We start from the raw sequence: 26,291 nt of genomic DNA, 5'->3' as shown, positions 1-26,291 counted from the left end.
ACTTCTGGAATACTGCTGACGTCTCTAATGAACCATTCCTGCAAGGTGCTATCAGAGCTTATAAAAAGATAACAATCAGGACTACATCAAGCTGACACCCAGGTCATATAACTGTTTTTATGCCTGACTGCAAATAGTGTTTCACATTTCACAAAATTTCATCTAAGGTTTTATTTTACTGTATGCGACCCTGTGTTTCCAAGGGATTGAGGGCATTACACATCTATAAAAAATAACCTAATAATGGTTATGATCAAATCAATTCTGGTCAGTGTGCAACAAAAGTCATATTCTCCAGCAGGTTTGGCATGATTTTTTCTATTCTTATTACATAGCATGAAATTAATATTCATCAATGGGTTACTTTAATAAATAAGAGCTGCTGAATTTTTACTGAGCAGTGAGCCTGTGTTTTTTTTAAAGCATGATGTTTTCTTAATAATTCTCCTTTTTTTATTCAAAGGAATATAAATGAGAAAAGCAACTAGCATGAACCCCAACAGTAAAAATACAATGCCACAGGTCACTTGTTAGATGAATGGCATCTATCAGTAGCTAATTTCACTGTCAAATTTTTAATGAGAATTTGCAAGTGAATGGCTTAGTATTCCAAGTAAGAAGAAAATGTTCTTAGTAGCAGAAATTAAAATTTCCATTCTTACTTCTCTCTTTAGTGGTTACTTCGATCACTCACTTAAGTTTTAAAGCATGTGTTATAATAACAAGTAGTTTATTAAATGTCGACTTAAAAAAGTCTACTTCAAGATAATGTTATTTCTATACTGAAAAAGGAAACTTCCCTTGGGCATATTATCTGAAAGTTCAGATGGTCTAATAGTTGACAAAAAGTATATCAATCCAGGAGTGATCACAAAACCTGTTGAGCATATGTTACAATAGAGCATGTCATGACATGGAATAATTGCACAAAAACATAACGTTGGATAGGTCTCTGCCTCTATAAAACAAGGTTAGTTTCGTTGCTCTGGAATGCTGTCTCATTCTAAAAGGAGTAGATTTACTAGAAATGTAGAAAATTACTTTTTAAAAAAACAGACACATTATTTGGGGGCAGGGTGTAGGGGAAAAAAAAGAAAACGGATCCTTAGGGTTGTTAAGGAAGGAGGGTGAGTAAGCTGCTCCAGTCCGCTGTAGCGGCTCTGCTTGCTGCACCTCAAGAGGCCCCGGAGGCGGGAGCGGGGCGGCAAAGGCGGGGGCCCCTCATCCGTATCACGGCCGCCGCACAGCCTACCGCGGGTATTTCAAGGAGCTGGAGCTACCCCGCTCGGTGCTGTGCTCCGTTTCCGACCTGACGTGTCTCGCTGAGCTGGTCTTCCAGGATTTACGATCTGCCCTCCCCAGAGGCCGGTCCTCTGTTTCAGATTTTCTCCACGGGGCCACGGTGGTACACCTGCATTAACCCTCCTCAGGAGGCCCTAATCTACGACCCCTGAGCCCACTCCTGCCCCAACCCCTGGCCGGGTTTAATCCAATCACTAGGGTCACAGCCACCTGGTTCTCCTGATTTTTTGAAGAACGCAATGCCTGTATAGTTGATCTGGAATATATATATTGGATACATTTACAGATGCTCTTTGACAGTAATGTACCTTGAGTACCCATTATGTACTGTAGTAAAACATGAGGTGGGGGCTAGGGGGTGCGTATAAAATAAAACCCAGGGCCATCAAGTTTTTCATTCAAAGAAAGGACAAATAATTAAGAGACTAATGATGGAGATGACACCTAATACATATATTATACAATACAGTACTTTACTGTCAAAGAGCATCTGTAAATACATCCAATCTCATTTGACTCACGTACAAAGGGGAATGGAAGGGAGAGAGAATGGGGAGAATAAGGGTGGGTCAGAAACAGGCTGACCCAAGACAAGTTCAAATTTCCATTATTTGCAAGAATCTATAAATTCTTTTAACATGCTAAATCTTTGCAGATTTTTTTAACTTCTGTAATAAATATATATACTATATTTAAGTAGAAATATGTTTAAATTACTATGCTATTAATGTTCAAAAGCAGACTGGTTTCTGGCAATGAACAGTTAATTCAAAACTCACATAATTTCATTTCAGTTCTGGAAAAAATTGTTTATGTATGTTTTAAGCTTTTCCTGATGTCAACTGAGAAGTAAAAAAAAAAAAGTACTTGATTTTGTGGTTAGACTTCATACATTGTTTATGGGTCAGGTGTTCTTTTCCTAACTGACACAAATGCTGAATCACTAAAACCAACACTTCTAACCTAGAGTAAAACTCTTTAAACTAATAACTGTTTATAAGAATCAGAACACTGGATAGCCAATTTCATTACACAGATTGGTAGAAAACTTGCTCCATTTTCCAATAAGTTAGTTTTCTTTAAAATAACAAAATCTTGCTAAATAATGACTTCATTACCATTTAAAAAGCATTATTTCATGAAAAAAAGATATGTTTCTCATTTAAGTAAATTTCATCTCATGGATTTTGCTAAAATCTTAGTTTTAAAAAAGTGCAGTGATTCCAAATATTTATTAGGAGTAAACAAAGTAGAGTTCCCAATTAAAACGTAAAGTTATTAAATTCAAGAATTTGGATATTGCATCAAAGTCATTTCTAAAAATAATTTTTCAGGTGTTTTTTACACATTACTTGAGGTTATTTTCTCTTTCATTCTCAATACTTACTAGTCATTTAGCAGTGCCTAAAAAAAATTAATTGGTATCATAATATACAAAAACATAAACTACCACACTTAAGGCAAAAGTTCGATATTCTTTTCCTTTTGTAAATCTTGTTCAATGTGAAATAATTGACCAGTAACTTGTACCTATTAAAATAAATTTAGATAATTAATATCCCAAACCAAAATGCCCATTTCACGGCATTTGAAAATCTAGCAGACAATACAATTTTTACTTAACTGATTTTTATATAAAGAAATGACTGGGTGCCTGGGTGGCTCAGTTGGTTAAGCGACTGCTTTCGGCTCAGGTCATGATCGTGGAGTCCCTGGATCGAGTCCCTGGATCGAGTCCCGCATCAGGCTCCCTGCTCGGCAGGGAGTCTGCTTCTCCCTCTGACCCTTCCCCCCATGTGCTTTCTCTCTCTCTCATTCTCTCTCTCTCAAAAATAAATAAATAAGAAATCTTTAAAAAAAAAGAAATGGCTGATTTTTGCTCAGTTATTTCTTTATACTTACAAAATGAAGTAAGCATATGAATAACCTATATTTATATGATTATATGTAAAACATATGCCAGCATTCTATTTTTTAACTTCGTATTCCATAGTCAAGGTCAGTACTTAACAATAAATAGGTTAGAAATGTTTAAGTGTGAACACTCCACTACAGGTGTGAATAATGTACTCCACTGCACAAAAAAGTCCACACTTTGGAACATCTCCACTTAAGTAAACAACACAAAATATTTTCCGGCAGTTATTTTGCTCTACAGCTTTTGTATATAATACAACTGAAATTATTCTTTTCTGAGCTGCTTTTGTTTGTTGTTCATGTACCTATTTTAGGACTTTTTCCTAAAATAAGTCCTGTTTGAGCTAAATCTTAGGGAGAAAGTATTCCATTCAAGCATACAAACAAAAAAGCACTGAACTTTTAAAAATTCTTTTACATTTTTAAACTTCAAATATTTTGATACTTATTTTTGTAAATGTAATATTTAATTTACACTGAAAGGGTAACTTCTCATTGATCCACAGTGTATGGCCTAAAGGCATTCTAGGGACCAAATTATACAGTAACTTAAGTGTCAAGTCTGAGATAACAAAACATGGTTCCAAAGTTTTCATAGAAAAAAAATTCAACATAATTTCAAACAATATTATACCCTAAAAGAATGTAGCTACAAATGTAATTTTTGCATATTATCAAATATAATTTCAATATATATGTTTAAATGAAACTGAGTAAAGTTTTCTGAATTCTATTCTGATAGTCATTTTAGTGTCCAACCATATGCCACTGGCAGGAACAGAGCAAATTTCTATTTATTTAATAAACCATTATCAATTTTAAATTTGGAGATATAACAAGCTTTACTTCATTTTAAAGCTCAGATAATAGGGGTGCCTGGATGGCTCGGTTGGTTAAGCATTTTCCTTCAGCTCAAGTCAGGATCCCAGGGCTCTCTGCTCAGTGGGCTGTCTGCTTCTCCCTCTCTTCCCTGCTGTCTGTCTCTCTCTCAGATAAATAAATAGTATCTTAAAATAAAAAAGCTCAGATATAAAGTTTTCAATTTTCAGTATCTGTGAACTTAGGCTGTCCTAAATCTCAAAGCAGTTTCATAACTGTGAAGCTCAACAAAACATGTTACAAACATGCAGAAAAATTCTACTTCAGTAATAAATAAATAATTATTGTCTTTAATAAATAATTATAAATATACTGGGGCACCTGGGTGGCTCAGATGGTTAAGTGTCAACTCTTGGTTTCAGCTCAGGTCATGGTCTTGGGGTCATGAGATCATGAGATCAAGCCCCACGTCGGGCTCCTGGTCAGCAGGGAGTTTGCTTGAGATTCTTTCACTCTCCCTTTCCCCCAGCCCCTCCCCATGCTCTCATGTGCACATGCTCTCTCTCTCTAAAATAAATAAATAAATCTTTTCAAAATATATAAATAAATATATACGTAAGTATACGTTTATGTAGATAAATACTGGTATTGTTTTCACTTTGCTAAAATTCTTTTTAAAAAATGTAGCAGACCATATTTCATTAGATTTTTACATAATTTCATTCCTCCTAAGTCCACATGAACCACTATCAATGTTGTGAATACATATTAAAAAGAGAAAAAAAGGTTTTTCTTGTCTGAATACTTAAAGCTCATGAAATATGAATAAATGCAAGTTGAAGACAATGCTATAATTTTCAAATTTGCCTTGATTTTACTACCATGTCATCAGCTGAGTAAGCCTGAAGAAAATTAGTTTCAATTAGCCATAAAATAATTATGTTGGCATTAAAACAGGTGTAAATTTTTGCCATATGAACTCATATATGCATCAAATCCATAAAAGTCATGTTCATATAATGCACAATTCACTAAGTATCATTATTCAGTGTACTTAGTCAACCATTTTTAGAGTTAATTATTTAATGTCATACTTATCAAATTACAATCACAGTCATTAATCAGTAATAAGTTATTACAAACACGAATGGTCTATAATGATAGGATTCACTACAAAATTTCAGAAACTCTTCAGGTGGTGGGCAGAGCAAGAAAAAACTCTTAAGTTTTATCCTTGGGCCAGAGGTAGGTGATACGGCAAAAAGGTGGTCTTGAAAACGGAAATAATAATGATCTCACAAGATACCTCCAAGGATTAAATGTTTTTATAAATATGAATTAAAAAATTTAAATAGGATTATATATGTACATTTATACATATGAACACTAAATTTGTGTACAGATGAGCATATATAAAGTTTCATCTATTTATTTATTTATTTATTTATTTATTATTTATTTATTTATTTATTTGACAGAGAGAGACACAGCGAGAGAGGGAACACAAGCAGGGGGAGTGGAGAGGGAGAAGCAGGCCTCCTGCCGAGCAGGGAGCCCTATGCGGGGCTTGATCCCAGGACCCTAGGATTATGACCTGAGCCGAAGGCAGATGCTTAATGACTGAGTCACTGAGGCACCCCTAGTTTCATTTATTTATCTATGTTGTGTTAGATATATTTAGATATACTTATATATAGACATACACCTATATAAAATATATTTATATATGGTTACTCACCCAAATCTATATACAAAGGGCATAGCACACTGCTTGGCCCATAAATCTTCAGTATATAGGGCTACAGTTATAATTAATAACCTACCATAAACCATGTGCTGAAAGCAAACACTTATCCCTGACATTCTCTTCATCTAGTATTCTATCATTTCTTTTCATCAATGAACTACCCTACTTTTTCCCGCCTCTCCACCAACAAAGAGGATTTGAGGGTTTGGGGGGATTTTTTTGTTGTTTGGCTTGACAGGCTCCTTCTCTGTCCATACCTCCTTGGTGTTCATTGAGACCCACATATTTCTCTGGACCTGACACATGGATTATAGGATAATCCCTGAAAAAACAAGTCTTCTTTCATCCACTTAAAATTTGTAATTATAAACCTGACAAGTCTACTACTCCTTTTAAGTCAGACATACTTTTTAATGGTCAAATGCTCATTTGTACCTGAATCCTCTGTAGGAGCTTTAAACTCATTGGACTATAACTGAATCATGCCTCCGTCTCCAAAACCACTGTTGCTCTTGTAATAATTCTTTAAATATTTTTTAATCATCTACCACATTTACTTAGTCCAGGAGCCTCAGGTCTGTCACCAACTCCTCCTTCTTGCTCACTGCTTCTCATATATTTTCAAGTTCAGAAGATTCTACCCAAAAAGACCATGGATTCTGTCTAGTCCCTATATCTGTATCTGCTTTTAACTTCCGGTGTTTGTCTCACATCTGGACAAACTATCATGGATGTGAGATTTTTCTTGCCTTTCTGATTTTTTTGCAAACAGAAAAACACACTACAAAGTAATATCTTTTTTATAGTTTCCTATTGATTACAGAATAAATTCAAATACCCTTTTATAGTTCAGAAGCCATTCAAAATATGTCCACAAATTACCTGATTACTTACTATTCCCTGAACTATTCTTGGACCATATCTTGAATGTTCAAACTTGTATAACATTCTAAGCACTTTTCTCTCATTCTGAGAACCTATTTATCTGTTCATCTTTCGTATAGGCTGCAGGGCCCAGCAAAAAATACCACCACCTCTTGTCAAGCGTTCTCTGACTTCTTGGGTGGTAAGTTGTGTTCTCCCCAGTGTTCTCAAAACAGTTCTTGTCTAGTAGAGCAACTTTTGCATTGTAAAATGCAAAATACTGATGAAAATACTGATTTTAAAAAAATCAATCTCCTTTTACTGACCTATGGAGTTCTTAAGGACAAAAACCATACTTTAGTCATTTATAGAAGGAAGAAAGTACAGAAGGAAGAAATGAAGAGAGATAGATATGTAATCTTCAAAATAATTTCCATGATTTCAACACATTTTGGAGGGAGAAAGAAATAAAATACTTAATACATTCAAAATATGGTACTTAAAATTTTTACCACCCAAAAGGGGAGAAACATCTTCACAGTATTTAAAATTTGCTATAACAAACACTTTTGAGCATTATATTTATGGACTCATTGAAGCAAAACTATGCTCTGACTTCTGCAAACGTGTGGTATCATCAACATTGTCCTTCTCGATAAAAAGTGAAAAACAAAGAGTGATGGTGTCTAAATTCATTGTGAAGAGGAGAATTCTAGCATTGTTTTAGTTGTTTTTGCTAATTTAGATTGGTTTCTCCGTGTTCCCAATTCTTTTTTTTTTTTTTTAAGATTTTATTTACTTATTTAACAGAGAGAGAGAGCACAAGAAGGGGGAGCGGCAGGGAGAGGGAGAAGCGGGGCTCGATCCCAGGACCTGGGATGATGACCTAGGCCAAAGGCAGCTGCTTAACCAACTGAGCCACCCAGGCACCCCTCTATGTTCCCAATTCTTTCAAGAGTAAATTGCAATGTCCAAAAGGCCCTTATATGGTTCTCCACAATTTCTCCTCTGATATAATTTCCGATTACTCTCCCCTTCCTTCCAGTCTCACTGGTTTCTCACTTTTTATGAAATATGCCAATACGTCCCTGCTGAAGATGTTCCCTCAGCTTATAGGGTCATTCACCCAGATATCTGTTTAAATAACTCCCTCACCTCTCTCAACTACAGAAAGCCTTTTCTACCTGAGTTGTTCCTGTGGAGAAATTTGGTTTGTTCCTCCATTACTTGAATTTAAGTCTTTAGAAAATTCTGGCTAACTCAACTGGATTTTAGATGTAAAGATAAGAGATAAACCTTTTCTAAAAGAAAGCTATGCAGTAAAGGATTGAAATGCTCAAACCCTGCACATTCCAAAGAAAGGACTAGCCCTTTGACAGGCTTCTAAGAGATAAAATCTAAGTCCTTGGAATATCCTGCCAGAAAACAATATTTCTGTATATCTGGCTTCTTGGACTACACCAGATAGTGTATGATAACAACGTGATTTATGGTGACTGCCTGTTTTTATTCACATGGATCCTGGATGACACTATCACTTGACCTCTGGAAAGGCTGGACACTCAGGAGCTAGGGTGTGTTATACAAATACTCCACACCTATGTGACTGCTCCAATAAAAACCCTGGACATGAAGGCACAGATTAACTTCCCTAAATTGGAAATACTTTGTGTTGTGACACATTAGTGCTAAGAGAATTAAGCGTTCTCCATATATCTCCACTAGGAGAGGACAGCTGGCAGCTTGTGCCTGTTTTCTCATGAACTCTGCCCTATATTATACTTTTTTCCTTTGCTGACTTTAATCTGTATCCCTTTCCTGCAATATACCATAACTCTGAGTGTGACAGCTTTACTGAGTTCTGTATTTCTAAAAAAATCATCAAAACTAGAAGTCATCTGGGGAGCACCCCCAACACAAAGCATAGGAAGAAGCTTTTGTGATCTTGGGTTAGTAACATGAGAATAAAAGCATGAGCCCTAAAGAAAAAAAATTGATAAATTAGACTTCATCAAAATTTAAAATTTTTTTGTTTCAAAAGATAACATTAAGAAAATGAGAAGGCAATCCACAGAAGGGAAGAAAATATTTGCAACTGTATCTCCAGAATACAGAAATAATTTTTATACACATCTTTATATAAAAAATAATAATTTTGTATGCAGAAATAACTCAATAACAAGAAGACAAACAATTAAAGATGGGCAAACAATTTGAAGAGATATTTCATTTAAAAAGCACAACTTGCTATTAAGTACAGGAAAAAGATGTTCAACACCATTTGTCATAAGAAAATTCAAATTAAAACTACAATGAGATACTATTGGGCAAAACATAAAAGATAGACAATACCAAGTTTTGGTGAGATTTTGGAGAAACTGAAATCCTAATATATTATAAATGGAAATGTAAAATGATACATTATTTATAGTATCTCCAAAAGGGAATAATACAAGTGTCCTTTAACTGGGTGTTGGATAAACAAAGGTGGTATATCCATACAATAAAACACTATTTAGCAGTAACAAGGAACAAAATACCTATACATGCTACAACATGGATGAACCTCAAAAACATTACGCTAAGTAAAAAGAGCTAGAGGCAAAAAAGTATATATTTTATATGAAATGTCAAGGAAAAGCAAATTTATAGACAGAAAGCAGATGAGTGGTTGCCTGGGGCTGGAAGCGACCATTATTGGCAAAGAGTCCAGGAGACTTCTTTGAGGAGATGGAAGTGGTCTACAATCAGTGGTGGTTGCACAACTCTATAAATTTTACTAAAAATAATTTAATTGTACACTTACAGTGGGTGAATTTTATAGTTTAGAAAATTTTACCTCAATTAAACTATAAGAAAAATCTTGTAGGACAAGATGGAAAAATAAACAACAAATAATTTACATAGTATGTAAGAAAGAGATAGATGTTTTGCTACAAACAAAATGAAGAACATAATAAGGCTAGGGAATATAGGGAAGGAAGGTGGAAAATTTGCAGTATCAAATAGAGTGGTCAGGGTAAGCCTCACAGATAAAGGAGTTAGTCAACGTGACATCTCGGTAGAAGAACTTGCCAGGCCAAGAGAAGAGCATGAGCAAAGCTTTAAGTCAGGGGCACATCCCCAAGTTTGAGGAACAGTGAAGAGGCAGGCATGGCTAGAATACTGGTAAACAAGGAATTCATATAATTAATGGGAGCCAGGAGAAAAAAATATAGGGCCTTATTACCCATTGTAATAGTTTTTATTTTAAAACAAATGGAGAGCCACTGGAGGCTTTTTAACAGGAGTGGCATAATCAGATGTACAATTTCAAAGTGTGACTCTGGATGCTATGTTGAGAATAAATTTTAGGTATGAACGAATAGAAGCAGGGAGACCGATTCAGTGTATATTTTGATAATTCTGGCAATAAATTATGGTGGCTTGAACCAAGAAGCTTGTGGGGGGAAAAAACAGAACACGGGGAAAGGGATTTTGGCATCAATTTTTCTCTTTTTAAAAGTTAACTCAGAATTTCATAAAAGTTAGAAGGGAATACATCAAAATTTTAATAGTATTTCTCTGTTTGATGAAGTTATTGATAATTTTGTGTTTCTGCATTTTCCAATTTGCCAGTCATGTGCATGCACTATTTCTATAAAGCAGAAAAAGAAATTGTCTCAATATCCAGTTCACTGAACATGATCATAATTCAAACAAACTTTCTTTTTTGCCAAATTTTTAAGTCAAAATGGTTACATACATGAAGCAAATAGTGATAAACGGTAATGTTAGCAACATGGAGAGTAGTTAAAGAAGTAACAGATAATGTTTCCTGACCACAGAGTGGTGAACTCACTTTCTCATGAACATGCAGTAGCATTATTACCAAGTAACTTTCCTGGCATTACAGGACTCTCTCCAGTGTATGTCTGATGTCTAATTTTTTTAATTGATAATAAGTACAGTTCCAATCATAATAAATATAACCTTTATCAATCAGGAAAGCTAAGTTTATGCTCATATAACAAATAATCTCAAAGTCTTAAGAGATTTAAACAATAAAGGTATATATCTTATTCCACTACCTGTCCACGACAGGTGGATGAGGGTGAGCTATCTAATAATTGTACTCATTTAGGGACCCAAAATGTCAAAGGCTCCATTTTGACATGGTCTACCACAATGAAATATGTAAAATTATGAACTGGTTTGTAAGGCATCTCCTTCCAATGATACACATTACTTCTGCTCTCATTCCACGGGCCAATGCAAGGCCTGTGGCAATCCTATAATGTACTCCAAAGGGGAAACTGGAATAAATGAACACCAATTTTTTTTATTCTTCAATAAAAAGAATATAAATGGTGATTAAACTATTCCATTGGGGATAAACTATTCTTTCAAAGAATTGAACATGATAGGATGACACAAGTCAGGTAATCTATAATTATAATTATTCAGGAACTAGTTTACCCAGTGCTCTTTAATCTGGGATTTGTGATGGCAATTATGTTATCTCCTAACACAGATCTCTAAAGTAGGCTACATACTCCACAGAGTATTAAAGATGTGCGTTAAGAGAAGAAAATATGAACTTCAATTCATGTTCATTTCTACATAAAACAAATAAGAAAATTAAGCTGTACTGTAGTTAATATAAGTGTTTTCCAATATTTAACTTTATTTTTTTTAAGTTTTATTTAAGTAGTCTCTATACCCATTGTGGGGCTTGAATTCACAAACCTGAGATCAAGAGCTGTATGCTTTTCTGACTGAGCCAGGCAGACACCCCTCTAACATTTAATTTTAAACTTTACTAATATTTACTATTAAAAAAATCCTAGTTTATTCCTACATCAAATGGTCACATGACACATATAATCTACATTATACTAAGTAAGATTGGGAATTCCAAAAAATAAGAGTTAAAAGAACTGTCCTAATCAAGAAAAAGGAATCATTGTGTACTGCTGGTGGGAAAGCAAACTGGTACAGCCACTGTGGAAAACAGTATGGAAGTTCATCAAAATGTTAAAAATATAACTACCTTATGATCCAGTAATTGCACTGCTGGGTGCAATTGTATCCAAAGAATACAAAAACACTAATTCGAACAGTTATATATGCACCCCTATGTTTATGGCAGCATTATTTACAATGACCAAGATATGGAAGCAGCCCAAGTGTCCATCAATAGGTAAATGTGGTATAAAGAAGATGTGGTATATGTACAATGGAATACTATTCAGGTTTCAGGGATGAAATCTTGCCATTTGCAACAACATGGATGGATCTAGACAGTAAAGTAAGTCAGTCAGAGAAAGACAGATACCATATGATTTTACTCATATGTGGAATTTAAGAAACAAATGAACAAAGGGGGGAAAAAAGAGAGAGACAAACCCAAAAGCAGACTCTTTAACTCTAGAGAACAAACTGATGGTTATCAGATGGGAGGTGGGTGGAGGGATGGGTGAAATAGGTGATGGGGTTTAAGAGTACACTTATCTTGATGGGCCCTGAGTAATATATGAAACTGTTGAATCATTGTATTGTACACCTGAAACTAACGTTGTATGTTAACTATACCGGAACTAAAATTTAAAAAAATAATTGTCCTAATCATTCATTTACTTACAATACTTCCATATAATGGATTTTATATGCATCAAGTTAAGTTGATTTAAGAATTGTTATAATCTAATTTTAACTACACTAACTCTCACAAAATAGACAATAACTTTGCAAGATGCTCACAAAGACACTTGAGAACTGAAGACTACAGAGCCTATCAAGAAGAAAATGGCCCAGTGACACATCTATTCCTAGTACAAACTTGTCATCAGCTGCATACAATTGCTATCTAAAGAAACTACCAAAATCAGATTAATAAGATCATTTCACATGTAGATTGATAGCCACCAACACTAATGAAAATCTGCTCTAAGTATATATTATATATAGTACATACTATTAATTTTATCTTTATTCTCTTAAAATTTGTATTACTGTGTATGTTTTAGAATGACCATAAATATCAATAAAGAAATACATATAATAAGGGTACATGCTCATTTTTTTTAACTGGTGAAGTTTGTGATCAATAAAGTCCTGATCATTGAAGTCACAGATGGGGCGTTCCAGCCATGAGCTCACTCTGTGGCCAAAACTGGCTTTTCAGTTGTCTACTTGAAATTTCTACGTGGATAACCAGATTTTTACATGTCACATGACCATTACAGAACTTTTCCAATCTCCACTGAAGCTCTCTTCCCCTGGTCTCCACAGCCACTCTGTCAAAGGCACAAACATCTATCTTCTCTTATGAGGTTCTTCTATATGTTCGAGGTGACAGGAGTATTTTTCTCCTCCTCAGACTAAGCTCTTTTTGGTCTCCCGATGTTTATACTAGCTTTTCAGTCTGTCTGGAACACTCATCTTCTAGATCTTTTCTTGGCTAGTTGCTTCTCATCACTCAGGCCTCTGCTCCTAAATCAGTTCTTTAGAGTGGCTTCCCCACCCAGCAGTATATTATGTATAGCTAGAGCCTTCAAGGCCTGCAAAATCTGTGTCTCCTCACGTCCTCAGCCTCATCTCACGTCATCCTCCCCTCAGCTGCTCTGCTTCTTTCTCACTGGCTTTCTCTGAGTTGCCCAATTAGAGGAAGAAAGCCATTATGTGGTTTGCTCTTGCTCTGTCCTCTGCGGGAATGTTCTTCCAGATATGCTCAAGGGCTTATTTCTTCAGTTTATTCTGGCCCCTACTCAAATTTCATCTCATCAGAGATACCTGCCTTAATCATCCTATCAAAAACTCATCCCTTCTGTCTGCCTCAGTTTACTTTCTATCTACTTAGTTTTTCATGGCACTTGTAAATATTTTAAATCGATCATTTGTTGGTCATTTGTCCTATTCATTGTACTATAGGCTCCAATAGGATAGGGGCTTTGTGTTTTTCCCCCACTGTAATTCTAGCTTGTTGAACAATGCCTGATCAATATTATTGTAATTTATATACGCTATTCCATGCTGAGGCTCACTTGATGCTTCTCTGTAAAACATGCTGCTATGATCATTGTAGTAAATCATTATTCTTGCTATTTGTAATTATATTTTAAGTTAATTTCTAGAGGTCAGATGTTTAAACACATTATATGTTGACACATATTGCTCAATTGATTCCTAGAAAGTCTGTAATGGTTTACATACCCACTGATCATGCCTCCTCTCATTTCTGTACATTCTTGCGTACAAGTTTTGTGAATCTTTTTAATACCTGTGATCTAAGAGGTGATTAAGAATGATTTATTATTTATTTGCATTTTATGGTTAATAAATTTGAAAAAATTTTATAATTTCTGGCATGTGAATTGCCTTTTACATATTTTTCCATTTTAAAATTTTTATTCATTATTGTTTATTATTATTTAATGATTTTTATACACATTTATGTATTTTTTATTAAGGAATTTTTCTATTTCACAAGTTCAATTTTTCATTTTTTAAAATCCCTAGTTTAATATATTCTTTTATGGTTTTTCTGAGTGTTTTTTTGTTAATGTTTTAACTTTTAATGTTTTTTCTCCATATTTAATTTATGTTGGTACATGTAACAGCAGTAGAATTCAAACTAGTTTTATTTTACTTTTTAGAAATTGCTGATCAGTTTTCCTCATTCTATACCACCATTATGGTAATCATAATAATAGTTAAGATTTCCTGTAAGATATCTATGGGCCAGTCATTTTGCTAAATATTTTACATAAAATCGTTTAATTAATCTTCATATCAATCTTCAGGGTTATGACGAAGCCTATTTTTCTTGAGAGAGGGACAAAGCAAATGTCGAACATTTTAAGTTGACTGTGAAATCATCTTTCATTTGTGATAGCTAGCAGGCAGAGTCTTGAATTTTTAACCCAGTTTTATGCTTCATATCAATAGGGTAATTTAATATGAGCAGCATGTTATTAGAGTATTATCCTGCCTATTATTACTGTGGTTAAGTTGGGAGCATTGAAACCACTACTACAGAACTTCATGTCAGCCTTTCTCAAGTTCCCTCAAACCTCCCTTCCCCCAAAATCTCCTGTCATGGAGTCATAACCACGGGATGGGCAAAACCTGGTTCCACTTTCTACACTATTAGAAGAAGCAAAAAGAAGATAAAGAATATGTTTCCCTGCACTAAAAACAAGAGACCCCAAAATATTGAAAGTAGATATTCCAAAAGAAAACTGGAGATTATTATTATCTAACAAAATAGAACGTAATAAAAAAATCATATAGGAAAAAGGATGATAAAAATAAGAGTAAGAAGATTAACCCTCATTAACATAAGCACATGCAACAACTCAACCTCAAAAATAAAAGACAGAAATGAGGAATGAACTAGATAAATGAACTGTTGAAGGATTTCTTTTATATAATCCTTTCAGAAAATGACAGATAAAGCAGATGAAAAATACGCAGTGAGAGCAAGATCCAAATAAAACAATTAAAAACTCAAGCTACTTGGTATATACAGAGAAATGTTATACCAAACAACAAAACATATGCTTTCTTTGAACACATGTGAAATACTTCCAAAATAGGATATGCTTCATACCATAAAGTAATGGAAGCCTTAATCAATTTCAAAGAAACAATATAATGCAGACTATTGTTTTCTAACAACATACAACAAAATTATTAATTACAATCAAAAGAAAAGCTAAGAATAGCTAAATAGCTAAAGAAATCCCATATTAACAATGGAACATTACGCAGCCATCAAAAAAACCCCGAAATCTTGGCATTTGCGACAACATGGATGGAACTAGAGGGTATTATGCTAACCGAAATAAGTCAATCAGAGAAAGACAAGTATCATATGATCTCACTGATATGAGGAATTCTTAATCTCAGGAAACAAACTGAGGGTTGCTGGAGTGGTGGGGGTGGGAGGGATGGGGCGGCTGGGTGATAGATTTTGGGGACGGTATGTGCTATGGTGAGTGCTAATGAAGGGGGGGTGAATTGGAGGGGGAGACAAACCATGAGAGACTATGGACTCTGAGAAACAAACTGAGGGTTTTAGAGGGGAGATGGGTGGGGGGATGGGCTAGCCCGGTGATGGGTATTAAGGAGGGCACGTTCTGCATGGAGCACTGGGTGTTATATGCAAACAATGACTCATGGAACACTACGTAAAAAAAGTAATTAATTAATTAAAAAAAAAGAAATCCCATATTATCAGTAAATAAATAAAATAGTCATTGGATTAAAAGAAATAAACTGTGAACTGCATAATAGAGAAAATACTACCTGACAAAATTCACAAGAAACAAAGAAATACTTAGAGGAAAAATTAGTTTTACACTATAATCAAGAGAATCAAAAATGTCTTTAAAATGACTACTGATTCAACCTAGGATACTAGAGAACAAGCAAGGGAGCAAAAAGAGAAACAAAAGAAAGAAAAATAATGAAAATCAAGTCAGAAATCTATGAAAGAAGCAAAAGAAGAGGACATAACAACAAAACCAAATTCAGATTGTCCTCCAAAAAATTCTGTGGTCGGTCAATAGTTCTTATAGGAGAATTCTAACAAATTATAAGGAAAAATTCAGAAGCTTTTTTTTTTTAATTACCCAGAAAATAGAAAACAACAAAAATCTCTCTAGCTAATTTTAGGAAGCTAGTGTTGCCTTGAATTGAAAACAGATGAATTTATTGGCTCATTTCAAATATGATTAAATGCAAAAATCTTAAATATCAGACTTCTACAATTGTATTTTGAAAATGTATATGTAATATGAAAGGATTCTTCAACTCAAAAATTCTTTTTTTTTAAAGATTTTATTTATTTGTCAGAGAGAGAGAGAAAGAGAATGAGTGAGGGGGGAGGGGCAAAGGGAGAAACAGGCTCCCCGCTGAGCTAGGAGCCCCATGCAGGACTCCATCCCAGGACCCTGGGATCATGAGCTGAGTGGAAGGCAGATGCTTAACCAACTGATTCACCCAGGCATCCCAAAAATCCTTTTTTTTAAGATTAATTTTATTCATTTATTTTTTAGATTACATTTATTTATTTGATAGAGAGAGAGCACGTGCATAAGCAGGCAGAGCAGCAGACAGAGGGAGAGGGAGAAGCAGGCTCCCCGCTGAGCATGGAGCCCAATGCAGGACTTGGTCCTAGGACCCTGAAATCATGTCCTGAGCCAAAGGCAGATGCTTAACTCACTGCACCACCCAGGTGCCCCAGATTTATTTTATTTTTTAGAGAGAGAGAGTCTGTGTGCACATGAGTGGGCATGCAAGTGGGAGGGGGGCAGAGAGAATCTTCAAGCCGACTCCCTACTGAGCAAGGAGCCCCATGCAGGGCTAGATTTCAGGACCCTGAGCTCATGACCTGAGTGGAAACCAAGAGTCAGACATTTAACTGACTGAGCCACCCAAGTGCCCCTCAACTCAAAAATTCTTTAAAGGTAATGTACATTAACAGACTAAAGGAACCAAAGTACATTATTATCTTAATCAATGAAGAAAAAATATTCATTGAGTTCAATATCTATTTATTATGAAAACACCTAGAAAGCAAGGAATAGATGAAAACTTCCTTAATTTAGTGAAGGTTAAATACCAATTTCAGAACCTAATGCTTAAAGAAAGAATTTTTGATGTATTTCCTTTATGATTAGGAATTAGACAAGGATTTCCATTATTGCTTCTATAGTACTGGAGGCCCTGGACTACACTATAAAGGTAAGGGGGAAGAAAATTTTGTAAAACATAGTAGGAAAGGGATGTATCTCTTGATACTTTCTAATGATATCAATATCTACAGGGTTTTAGGAAAACCAATGAAATAAAAAAGATAAACTATTAGAATTAATAAGAGAGTTCATCGGTACTATTGATAATTTACTTGATTCCTCTATGTCAGTGATAAGTCAATGAGAAAACAGAAGAAATATGATCATCAGTCAATATAGCAATACATATATACATGTTTATGTGTGTGCATTCTAGGAACTAGTCTAGAAGACATTTTATTGGACTCTAATACCTTATCTAGATGGGTTTTTTGTTTTTGTTTTAATGAGAGAAACTATGCTCATAGATACGAAGACCTTATTATTTAAAAATCTGAAGTCATAATTAAAAGATCTCTATATTAGAAATCCCAGCTCAGAATCGCTTCATTTGGAAGTCTCCTAAATATTTAAATGAGAAGAAACAGTAAATTTGCATATTTTTAGAAGACTAGAAAAAGACTATCCAAGAAATTCTATTAAGTTCAACATAACTCAGTACAAAAACATGGCTAAGATATTACAAGAAATAAACATTGTAAGCTGATTTAATTCTCTAAAAGAGATACAAAAATCCTAAAAGAAAAAAAATTAGTAAACCAAATTTAGTGTTATAGGACCAGATTGGTTTTATTCCACAGGGAAAAGGCTTATTCAACATTTTAAAAATCAATCAATATAAAAAACATATAATCATCACAAAAGTCACTGAAAGAATGTGTGTTAAATTAAACATACATTCATGATTTTTAAAAATTATCAGAAAACTAGAAACTTATTTAACTTAAAACATACTTCAAGATGAATTATTGAAATCTCTCTGTGGTTGTGAATGAGATAGGGAGGGTTTTTTTAATCATTACTCCTATTCAGTATTACAGTAGAAGCACTAGTCAGTTCCTTAACTGAGGAAAAAAAATACAATAATTGGAAGGAAGAAATGAGATCCATCAATATTCATATAATACATAAATGTGTACATAACAAATCCAAAATAATCTAAGGATATTATTTTTAGAATTCAACAAACATAACAAAGAGAAAATGAAAGTTTCAAAAGATATTATTTAAAATGGAATGAAAAAATCAAATTAAGAATAAAAGGAAGTACAAGAACTCCACAAACAAAAGCTAGAAAATGAAAAGAGATCTATATAACTAGATAGCTATACCAGGTTTATGGGTCAGAAGACATAATTTAAAATGATGCCAATTCTCTCTAAACCAAGGCATCGCTAAGCAAAATGCCAAGAAGATTTTGTGAAAGTTTATGAGTTAATTCTAAAATGTATATGAAAATTCAAACTGCCCAACTTGAAGGAGAATAATAAACTGGAAGAACTTACTCTACAGTATAATTCTCAAATTTGGCTGCCTATTATAATCATCAGGAATATCTTTCAAAACCTGATGGGGATACCTTATTTCTTATATAATTAAATCCTTATCTTTGAGGAGAGATCCAGCATCGAGATTTTTTATATTTTCCAGGTGTTTCATGTGCATCCAAGTTTGAGAACCACAGCTTTTGCAGCATATTATCATATATAATATAATATAAATTATGTATTGTTCCAAACCTGCATTAATTAAGATAGCATGAAATTAATGTAAGGATAGCAATTAGTTGAATGGGACAGAATAGAAGCTATGGAAAGAGACCACACATGTATGGACACTGCTTATGACTCATGTAGCACAGTAAGGCAGTAGGAAAAAGGCAGTTTTTCAATCAAAGTCACTACACCAATTGGCTCTATAAAAGAAAAAATAAACACTGATCTCAACCTCAAATCATATACAAAAAAAATCAATTCTAGATCTAAAGGAGGGAGTAAGCAATGGAATAGATGCTAAGACAATATCTTCATGAACTTAAGGTAAAGAAAATCTCTGACAACACACAAAAAGGAAAATAATTATAAAATGACTATACTAATACTAAAATTAAAAACTTCCATTCATCAAAAGCTGCCATTTAAAAAATGAAGTGTCAATCTATAGACTAAGAGAGGACATTTGCAACACAAGTAACTGACAAGAAGGTCAGGACCCCCTATATATATATACATATATACATACGTGTGTGTGTGTGTGTGTGTGTGTGTGTGTTTGTATCAATAATAAGAAGTTGTAAAATCCAATAAAGAAATGAGCAAGAAACATGAATGCTCTCTTCATAAAACAGCATTTCTGGGGGCACATGGCTCAGTAAGTGGAGCTTGCAACTCTTGATCTCGGATCTGTGAGTTTGAGCCCCACACTGACTGTGGAGCTTACATAAAAAACAAAATCCTTAAAAAAATAAAACAACATTTCCAAAAGGTCAAGAAACATATGAAAAGGTGACCAATCTCATTAGTCACCAGGGAGATGCAAACTCAAACCATGAGCTACCATTATACTCTTACCAGAATAACTGCAATTATGAAGACTGATAACATCAAGTATTGCCAAAGATATGGATTAATTGGGACTCCCATACATACACTGCTGGTGGGAATGCAAATTAGTATAACTACTTTGAAAACTTGTTTTACATTATCTATCAAGCCTGAACATACACATACCATATGACATGGCAATTCCACTTATTTATATAGCCAACTAAATGCATAAACATGTGAACACCTATGTAGAGACATATGAACACACTTATACAAGAATGTTCATGACAACGTTACTGGTAACAGCTCCAAACTGGAAATAATCCAAATGCCCATTAGCAATAGAATGGATAAATAAATTGTGGTATAGTTAACCAAGAGAATATTGAAATACACACTGAAATGAATAAGCTATATAGAACATCATGGATTGATTTTTACAAAGATAATGTTGAAAATATATGCCAACCAAAAAAGAATACATACTATAATTTTTTATTTATGTAAAGCTCATAAATGGACAAAAGTCAGGATAATTGTTACCTTTGGGGAAGATGGTGGATAATGATTGAGAAAAGGCACAAACTGGGGCTTTTAGAATATTTGCAATTTTCTATTTCTTGACTTGAGTGTTGGTTATATAAATGTGTTTACTTTGTGAAAACTCATCAAACTGAACATTCTTTTCTCTTAACTGAAGTATAACACAGTAGTAAAGTATTAAAGAATGAAGATGGTCAGAACACATGGAGAGATAAGCTATCTTCTTTTGTAAGACTTAACATAAAAATGTCAATTTTTCTCAAGTTAATCTATAAACTCAATACAATCTGATGCAAATCGTAGTAGGATTTCTTAAGTAACAAATTAACTTCTTTGAAAACATAATTAAAAGGCCTATGAAAGGCTAAGTCAACTTAGAAAAAAGGAGTAAAAACAAGGAACTGGTCTATCCATGAAATATATTTTAACACTTAGCCTGGAACCATTGTTACACACATAGGGTGATTTGGGCACAACTGAAAAATAGACCAGTGGAATAGAAGAAATATTTCAGAGACAGACTAATCCAGATGTGAGCACATACTATGATTTAAAGTAGCGACACAAACCAATCGGGAAAGGATGACTACCTAGTAAATGGTACTGGGAAATTAGGTTTATTATATGGAAAAATCTAAAATTGGATCCCTCTACACTGCATCACAAAGTGTCTTCCAAGTGGATTAAAAACTAAATGAGAAATATAAAACTGTAAAGTTGATATACAATAATAAAGAAAAATATCTTTGTAACTTCTTATGCAAAGCTTCAAAAGCACAAACCATGAAACAAAAAAAATGATGTGGGGCTGGCTTAGGAACAAAGATGCATTTCATAATATGGTATACATGGAAAAATATAGTCTGATTCCAGATAATCAATTTACAAATGAATTAAACAAAACCCTATGTTAAGCTGATGATGACAGCAGGTGAGTGTATGTGTGTATGAACTAGATCTGACATTTGTCAACCTTTATTTCATAATATAATATCTAAAATATTATTTTGTCTCTGAACAGGAAAGATGTGCCTACCAACAGTTATTTAACTTAATTTCTCAGTAGTTCTTCTGGATCTAATTCTACCACTCTTGTGACCAGAAATATGTTTTTTCCTAGAAAATAACTCTTTGTCTTGCATGTATTCAAACTCACTCCTTAAAGATTTTAGGGTCTATTTTGTAGGCTTTAACATTCTTTTACTGAATTAACATAGTAAGTCGCCTCAAAACACACTAAGATTGCTCAAGAATCTTAGTTGAACTCTGACTTTTCAACATAGATTCTTAAAAATTATCTTGTGATTAGTAGATATTAATTCCTATACCTTCAAATAAGAATGTCATTATTTAAGGAATTAGAGGAGTTAGGCCACTACAGAATAAGTGAGAGAAACGTTGGCGTAAACATTGCGAAGTGTTTAAGAGTTGGGTTAGTTTTTCTTTCTAAACACTGTGTTTTTAATAGTTGTTTTTGTTTAAAGAAAAAAAACACTAAATTTTATTTTTTATATTCTAGAAACATAAACATGGATAGTAACTTTTCACTCCTGGAGTATAACCTATTTCAAAGAGAGAAATAATTCACCATTCATGTTGGATTGTTTGAAGGCCTATAAAAAACCTCAAAAAGCTTCACACAATTCCTTTTCCCTACCTACCCTGGAGTCCTATCTAGTTTCTTCTCTCTAGCACTCTTGGATTGTAACCATTTGTCAGTTAATTACTTTCCCCTCTTTTGTGATTACCTTTCTTTCAATGGGACTCATATATTTTCTATTAAAATTTCCCCCTCCAATTCCCAAGAATGCATACCTTATAAGCACTTTCTAGCCAGCCAAGAGATAGGAGGGTGCTTACCTTCAAAATAGATGCCTGACTGGACTTCTAGGACCCTGGGAAGGGTCCTGAGGTCAAGGGAGTGAACAAATTCTTCCAGCGACAATGCCATTACTCTGGCTTGGGTCTTGTGCAATCCAGGCACTTATAAAAGCTCCTGCCTTCTGGCTGTCACTTGTTTGCAGCTGTTGTCCCTGCTGGTCATTCCTCCTTCAGGCAGGCAAGAATGTCACACTAGAGTCTCACTAGGGTGGAGTAGCTCTATGTGGGGAGGACTGTGAGGAGGGAAGGAGGAGGCAGGGGACAAAAGGTGTGACAGCTCTTTTTGTTCTCATTGTGGCTTCATTTCCTTCTGACACTGAAGCAGAACAGGATGGGGAGGCGGATGAGCATGTTTGAACAGACAATGCCCCAAAAATATGAGAGTTGTTAAGCAGCTCACTGTCTGCTGCCAGTCCAGGTGTGCATCTACAACACTGGCAAGACTGTTTGGAGTTAGGGCTGCTTGCGGCTTTTTGAAACAGAAAAGAACAGGAATACAGGACTAGAGTCTAATCTTAAAAATGGCACCCTGTTAATTCTTTATGTCTTTAGCTCATTTCTAAAGTTTGGCTTTGTGTCTTATTTGCATACTCTCAGTGCTTTCATATTAAATTTGGTTACAGAAGTGCTCTGTGTCAGCTCTTTTGAGAAAATCTGATACTCTAAAGAGAGAGGATCGAAACCACTTTTTATTCTTCCACATTAAAAATTTTGCTGAATCTTAAAGGAGGGCGGGGGAGTGGCACAATATGCAAAGTGATACAGTAAATTAATCCTATAAGTTAACATGAATTTTCTAATCACTACAGTATAGTGAAAGTATCTAAATGTGTTGTAAGGAAACTGGGTTTCCTGGGTTTAACTCTGCTTTTGATGTATAGGTGACTTCAGCCTTATCTTCTCTGTTCCTCATTTGGCTCAATTATTAAATGAAAAAAAAAAAGTAGGAGTCAGATGAATCAAACAATTTCTTCCCAGGCTAAAATTCTGCATTTCTGATTCTGTGGTCCAAATTTTAGGGAGAGGGAAATGCCCAAAGTCAAAGGAAGCAAGAGAAGTCTTGTTGAAACAGATCTCTTAAAAATTTCCTCCCTCCCTATTCTTTGTATGTACCTGAAACAATGTTTTAGACCTAGTATATACAACTCAAGTTGATATTTTCTTTTCTTTTCTTTTTTAAGATTTAATTTATTTATTTGTCAGAGATTGAGAGCACAAGCAGGGGGAGCGCCAGGCAGAGGGAGAAGCAGGCTCCTCCCCGCTGAGCAAGGAGCCTCCATGAGGATCCCATGCGGGTCAGGACCTGAGCAGAAGGCAGACACTTAACCAACTGAGCCACTCAGGCATCCCTCAAGTTGACAGAAAATTTTCTAAGTCTCTTTAAGGATGAGTAAAGGAAGACTAGTTAGTATAGATACAGGTGAATGATGCTAAGAAGCTGCACATTCTCCTTATAAATTGGACTCTTGGCTCTCTGTTGAGAAACTGTTACAGCTTCAGGCTACAGAGAGTATAGCTAAACAGAGGGGGTCAGGGCTCACCCCAGCTCCACCATATCCTTGACATAAATGACCAAGCAATAAAAACACAGCCTTATTTTGATATAGAGCTTACAAAACTCTTTTAGCTTTTATAATCATATTTAACATTTGCAGTAATCTACTTGGCTTCATTTCTTTCTTTACAAAACTAGAATTTATGGTTTTTCACTAGTAGCTTCTACTTCCTCACTTGCAACTATTTTGTCCCAAAAATCTCCCAAACTTGATCTGTCTGCCTCCTGCACTCCTAAGCTCAGGCTCTTCAATTGGCTGCAAATATTGTTTACAGCCTAATAGCATATCTCACATTGTAAAACATATAAAAAAGGCTGCTGTGGACTTAAAAATCATACATCTTTTAGAACTGGTGCCACAACCAATTTCATTTCACACCTATTCAAGCTAGACTTCACTTGCTTTTTTTATTTTTATTTTTGCTTTTTAATTTTCCCAAACCAACTTTCTATCCTACTAACCAATAAAGCCTTTTTGAAACATCACCAATATCTTAGAGTTATCTATGCTACCCCTGCTTCTGTTCTTTCAACAGATGACCCTCGGTTTCTATTACAATTTGATTCTCTTATATTACCAATCTTAGTTAATGACACTACCATTCTACCAGTTTCCCAAGCCAGAAGGCTACACCATGGGAGAGGCTATTTCTGGCCTCCAAATCCCTCAAGCCTTATATTCACTATCACTCATTCTGTTCTTGCTCTGTATCCCCACTGTTACCAGTTTAGATCGAAATCACTTCTGACACTGTAGGCAAGGAATTCTTGACATGAACAGCCAAGACAAAACTGACAAATGAAAAGTATTGAGAAGGTACGTGAATCACCAGGTAGTAAAATGGATGACTAAAGTTGAACAACTGAAACAGTAAATTACAAGTGCAATAGTAATCAGATTAATGAGAGCTCAGAAACAAACCAGAGTATAAACAATGATTTCCTATATGAAAAAGGTGACATTCCAAAGCAGTAGAGAAAAATGTTTTATTCAACAAATAGTTAAATAATTTTTAAATAAGTTAGTTCCCTAAAATTCTATGCACCAAAGTTAAAGTTTAGATAAATTTAAAAATTAGATTTAAATAAAAATAAAACAAAGGAAAAAATAGAAAAATGTCTGGGGAAAGTAAGGAAGAATTTTTTTAAAGCATTAATGGAAGGAAAAGACTAATAGATTTGATGACAGACATAGGAAATATGTCTATAAATCAAAAAGAAGATTTAACAAAATAGAAAATAAAAAAACACATACTTCAAATTAAGAATTGATGTTCTGAATGCATAAAGAGCATTTATTAATCAATTTGCAAATAAAAAATATTCAAGGACTTCTGCTTCTGGCTATGAGCTTGTATCTTACCAACTCTCCAACCAACGGCAACTAGAAAAGTGAGTGGTTTTTTGACACTACTGTTTTAGGGAACAGGAGAGCTATCAGAGCAGTCGGGACTCAAGAGGCCAGACCAGAAAAGCAGGGAAACACGATGAGGGGAACCCAACCTTCCACATCTCTTTTCCTCTCAAGGCATTTGTGGATTAATAATTGGCATCAAAAGAGGACCTGAGAAGCAGAGCATATGTGGTGGTTAAGGGGGACTGAAGCCAAGCTGAATTTTTAGCAGTTTCACATAGCTAGGGAGATAAAAATTGGAATTTGGGCCTAGCAAGGCACCCAGGGAAACAGAGAAATGAGTTGTTCAGCAACATTTTTCCCCCTTCAGGGTTTTGCCCATTCAAAACCAGTACAGGGTTGATTGTATGACACCGGTTAGAAAGTGATCAGTAAAAAGCTGACAAAACCAAGCAGCACTTTCTGGTGGTCTCATTGGTGGGAAAACAGGCCCTGCTAAAGGGGAGGAAGGAGCTCCGGGAAATACCCTGTGTTTTCAGCTGGAGCCCCTGAAGGCTACTCCCCAAAAGAAAGCGTTGACAATAAATAGGCCTTATAAATTCTGATGCCCAGATCAAAGTTAGCTCAACCCCTGACTGGATTGGTGATCTGACCCATTTGAGCTGCAGGACAAAAGCAAAAGTCAACCTTGCCACTGGGGAAAAGCAACCAGAACTTCTATAATATTTTAAACACAATGTCTAGAATTTAATGATTTAAAAAGCTCAGATATGGAGTTATGAGGCATGCAACTTAAAATAATTTTGATTAACATGTTGGAAACTAGAAGACAAGAAGGAGAATTTCAGTAGAGAACAGCCATCTATTAAAAGTATCAAATGAAATTCTGGAATTGAAAAATAACAATAACTGAAATTAAGAATTCAATAGTTGGATTTAACTGCAAACTGGACATATAGTAAGAGAGGTTCTTAACTGGATACAGGAAAGAAGAAAATATTCTCTATTAACAGAGAGATAAAAAGAATTCAACATTAAGAATAGAAGAGACATTTAAGCCATAGTGAAAAGGTCTTATGTGTACACTGCAACGTAACATGAAAGGAGAGACGGCATAGAGGGAGAAGCAGTATTTCAAGAG

At 34.7% G+C, this 26,291-nt stretch overlaps 1 protein-coding gene across 3 annotated transcripts in view; it reads right to left on the bottom strand.

The window, feature by feature from the left end:
* THEMIS (thymocyte selection associated) overlaps positions 1-22,478 on the bottom strand; it is a 191,282-nt gene extending 168,804 nt beyond the window's left edge. For all 3 annotated transcript variants that reach the window (XM_028117032.2, XM_028117033.2, XM_028117034.2), the window contains exon 1: positions 22,221-22,478. In XM_028117032.2, the coding sequence (XP_027972833.1) occupies positions 22,221-22,311 (91 nt within the window). In that variant the 5' untranslated portion in view covers positions 22,312-22,478. The remainder of the gene's footprint in view (positions 1-22,220) is intronic.
* Between the last annotated feature and the right edge of the window lie 3,813 nt (positions 22,479-26,291).

The sequence above is a fragment of the Eumetopias jubatus genome, unplaced genomic scaffold (genome assembly GCF_037043125.1).
Source record: "Eumetopias jubatus isolate StellerSeaLion01/CBP00866 unplaced genomic scaffold, mEumJub1_p1.0 scaffold_6, whole genome shotgun sequence".
NCBI lineage: Eukaryota > Metazoa > Chordata > Mammalia > Carnivora > Otariidae > Eumetopias > Eumetopias jubatus.
This window is presented reverse-complemented; position numbering and strand designations above follow the sequence as displayed.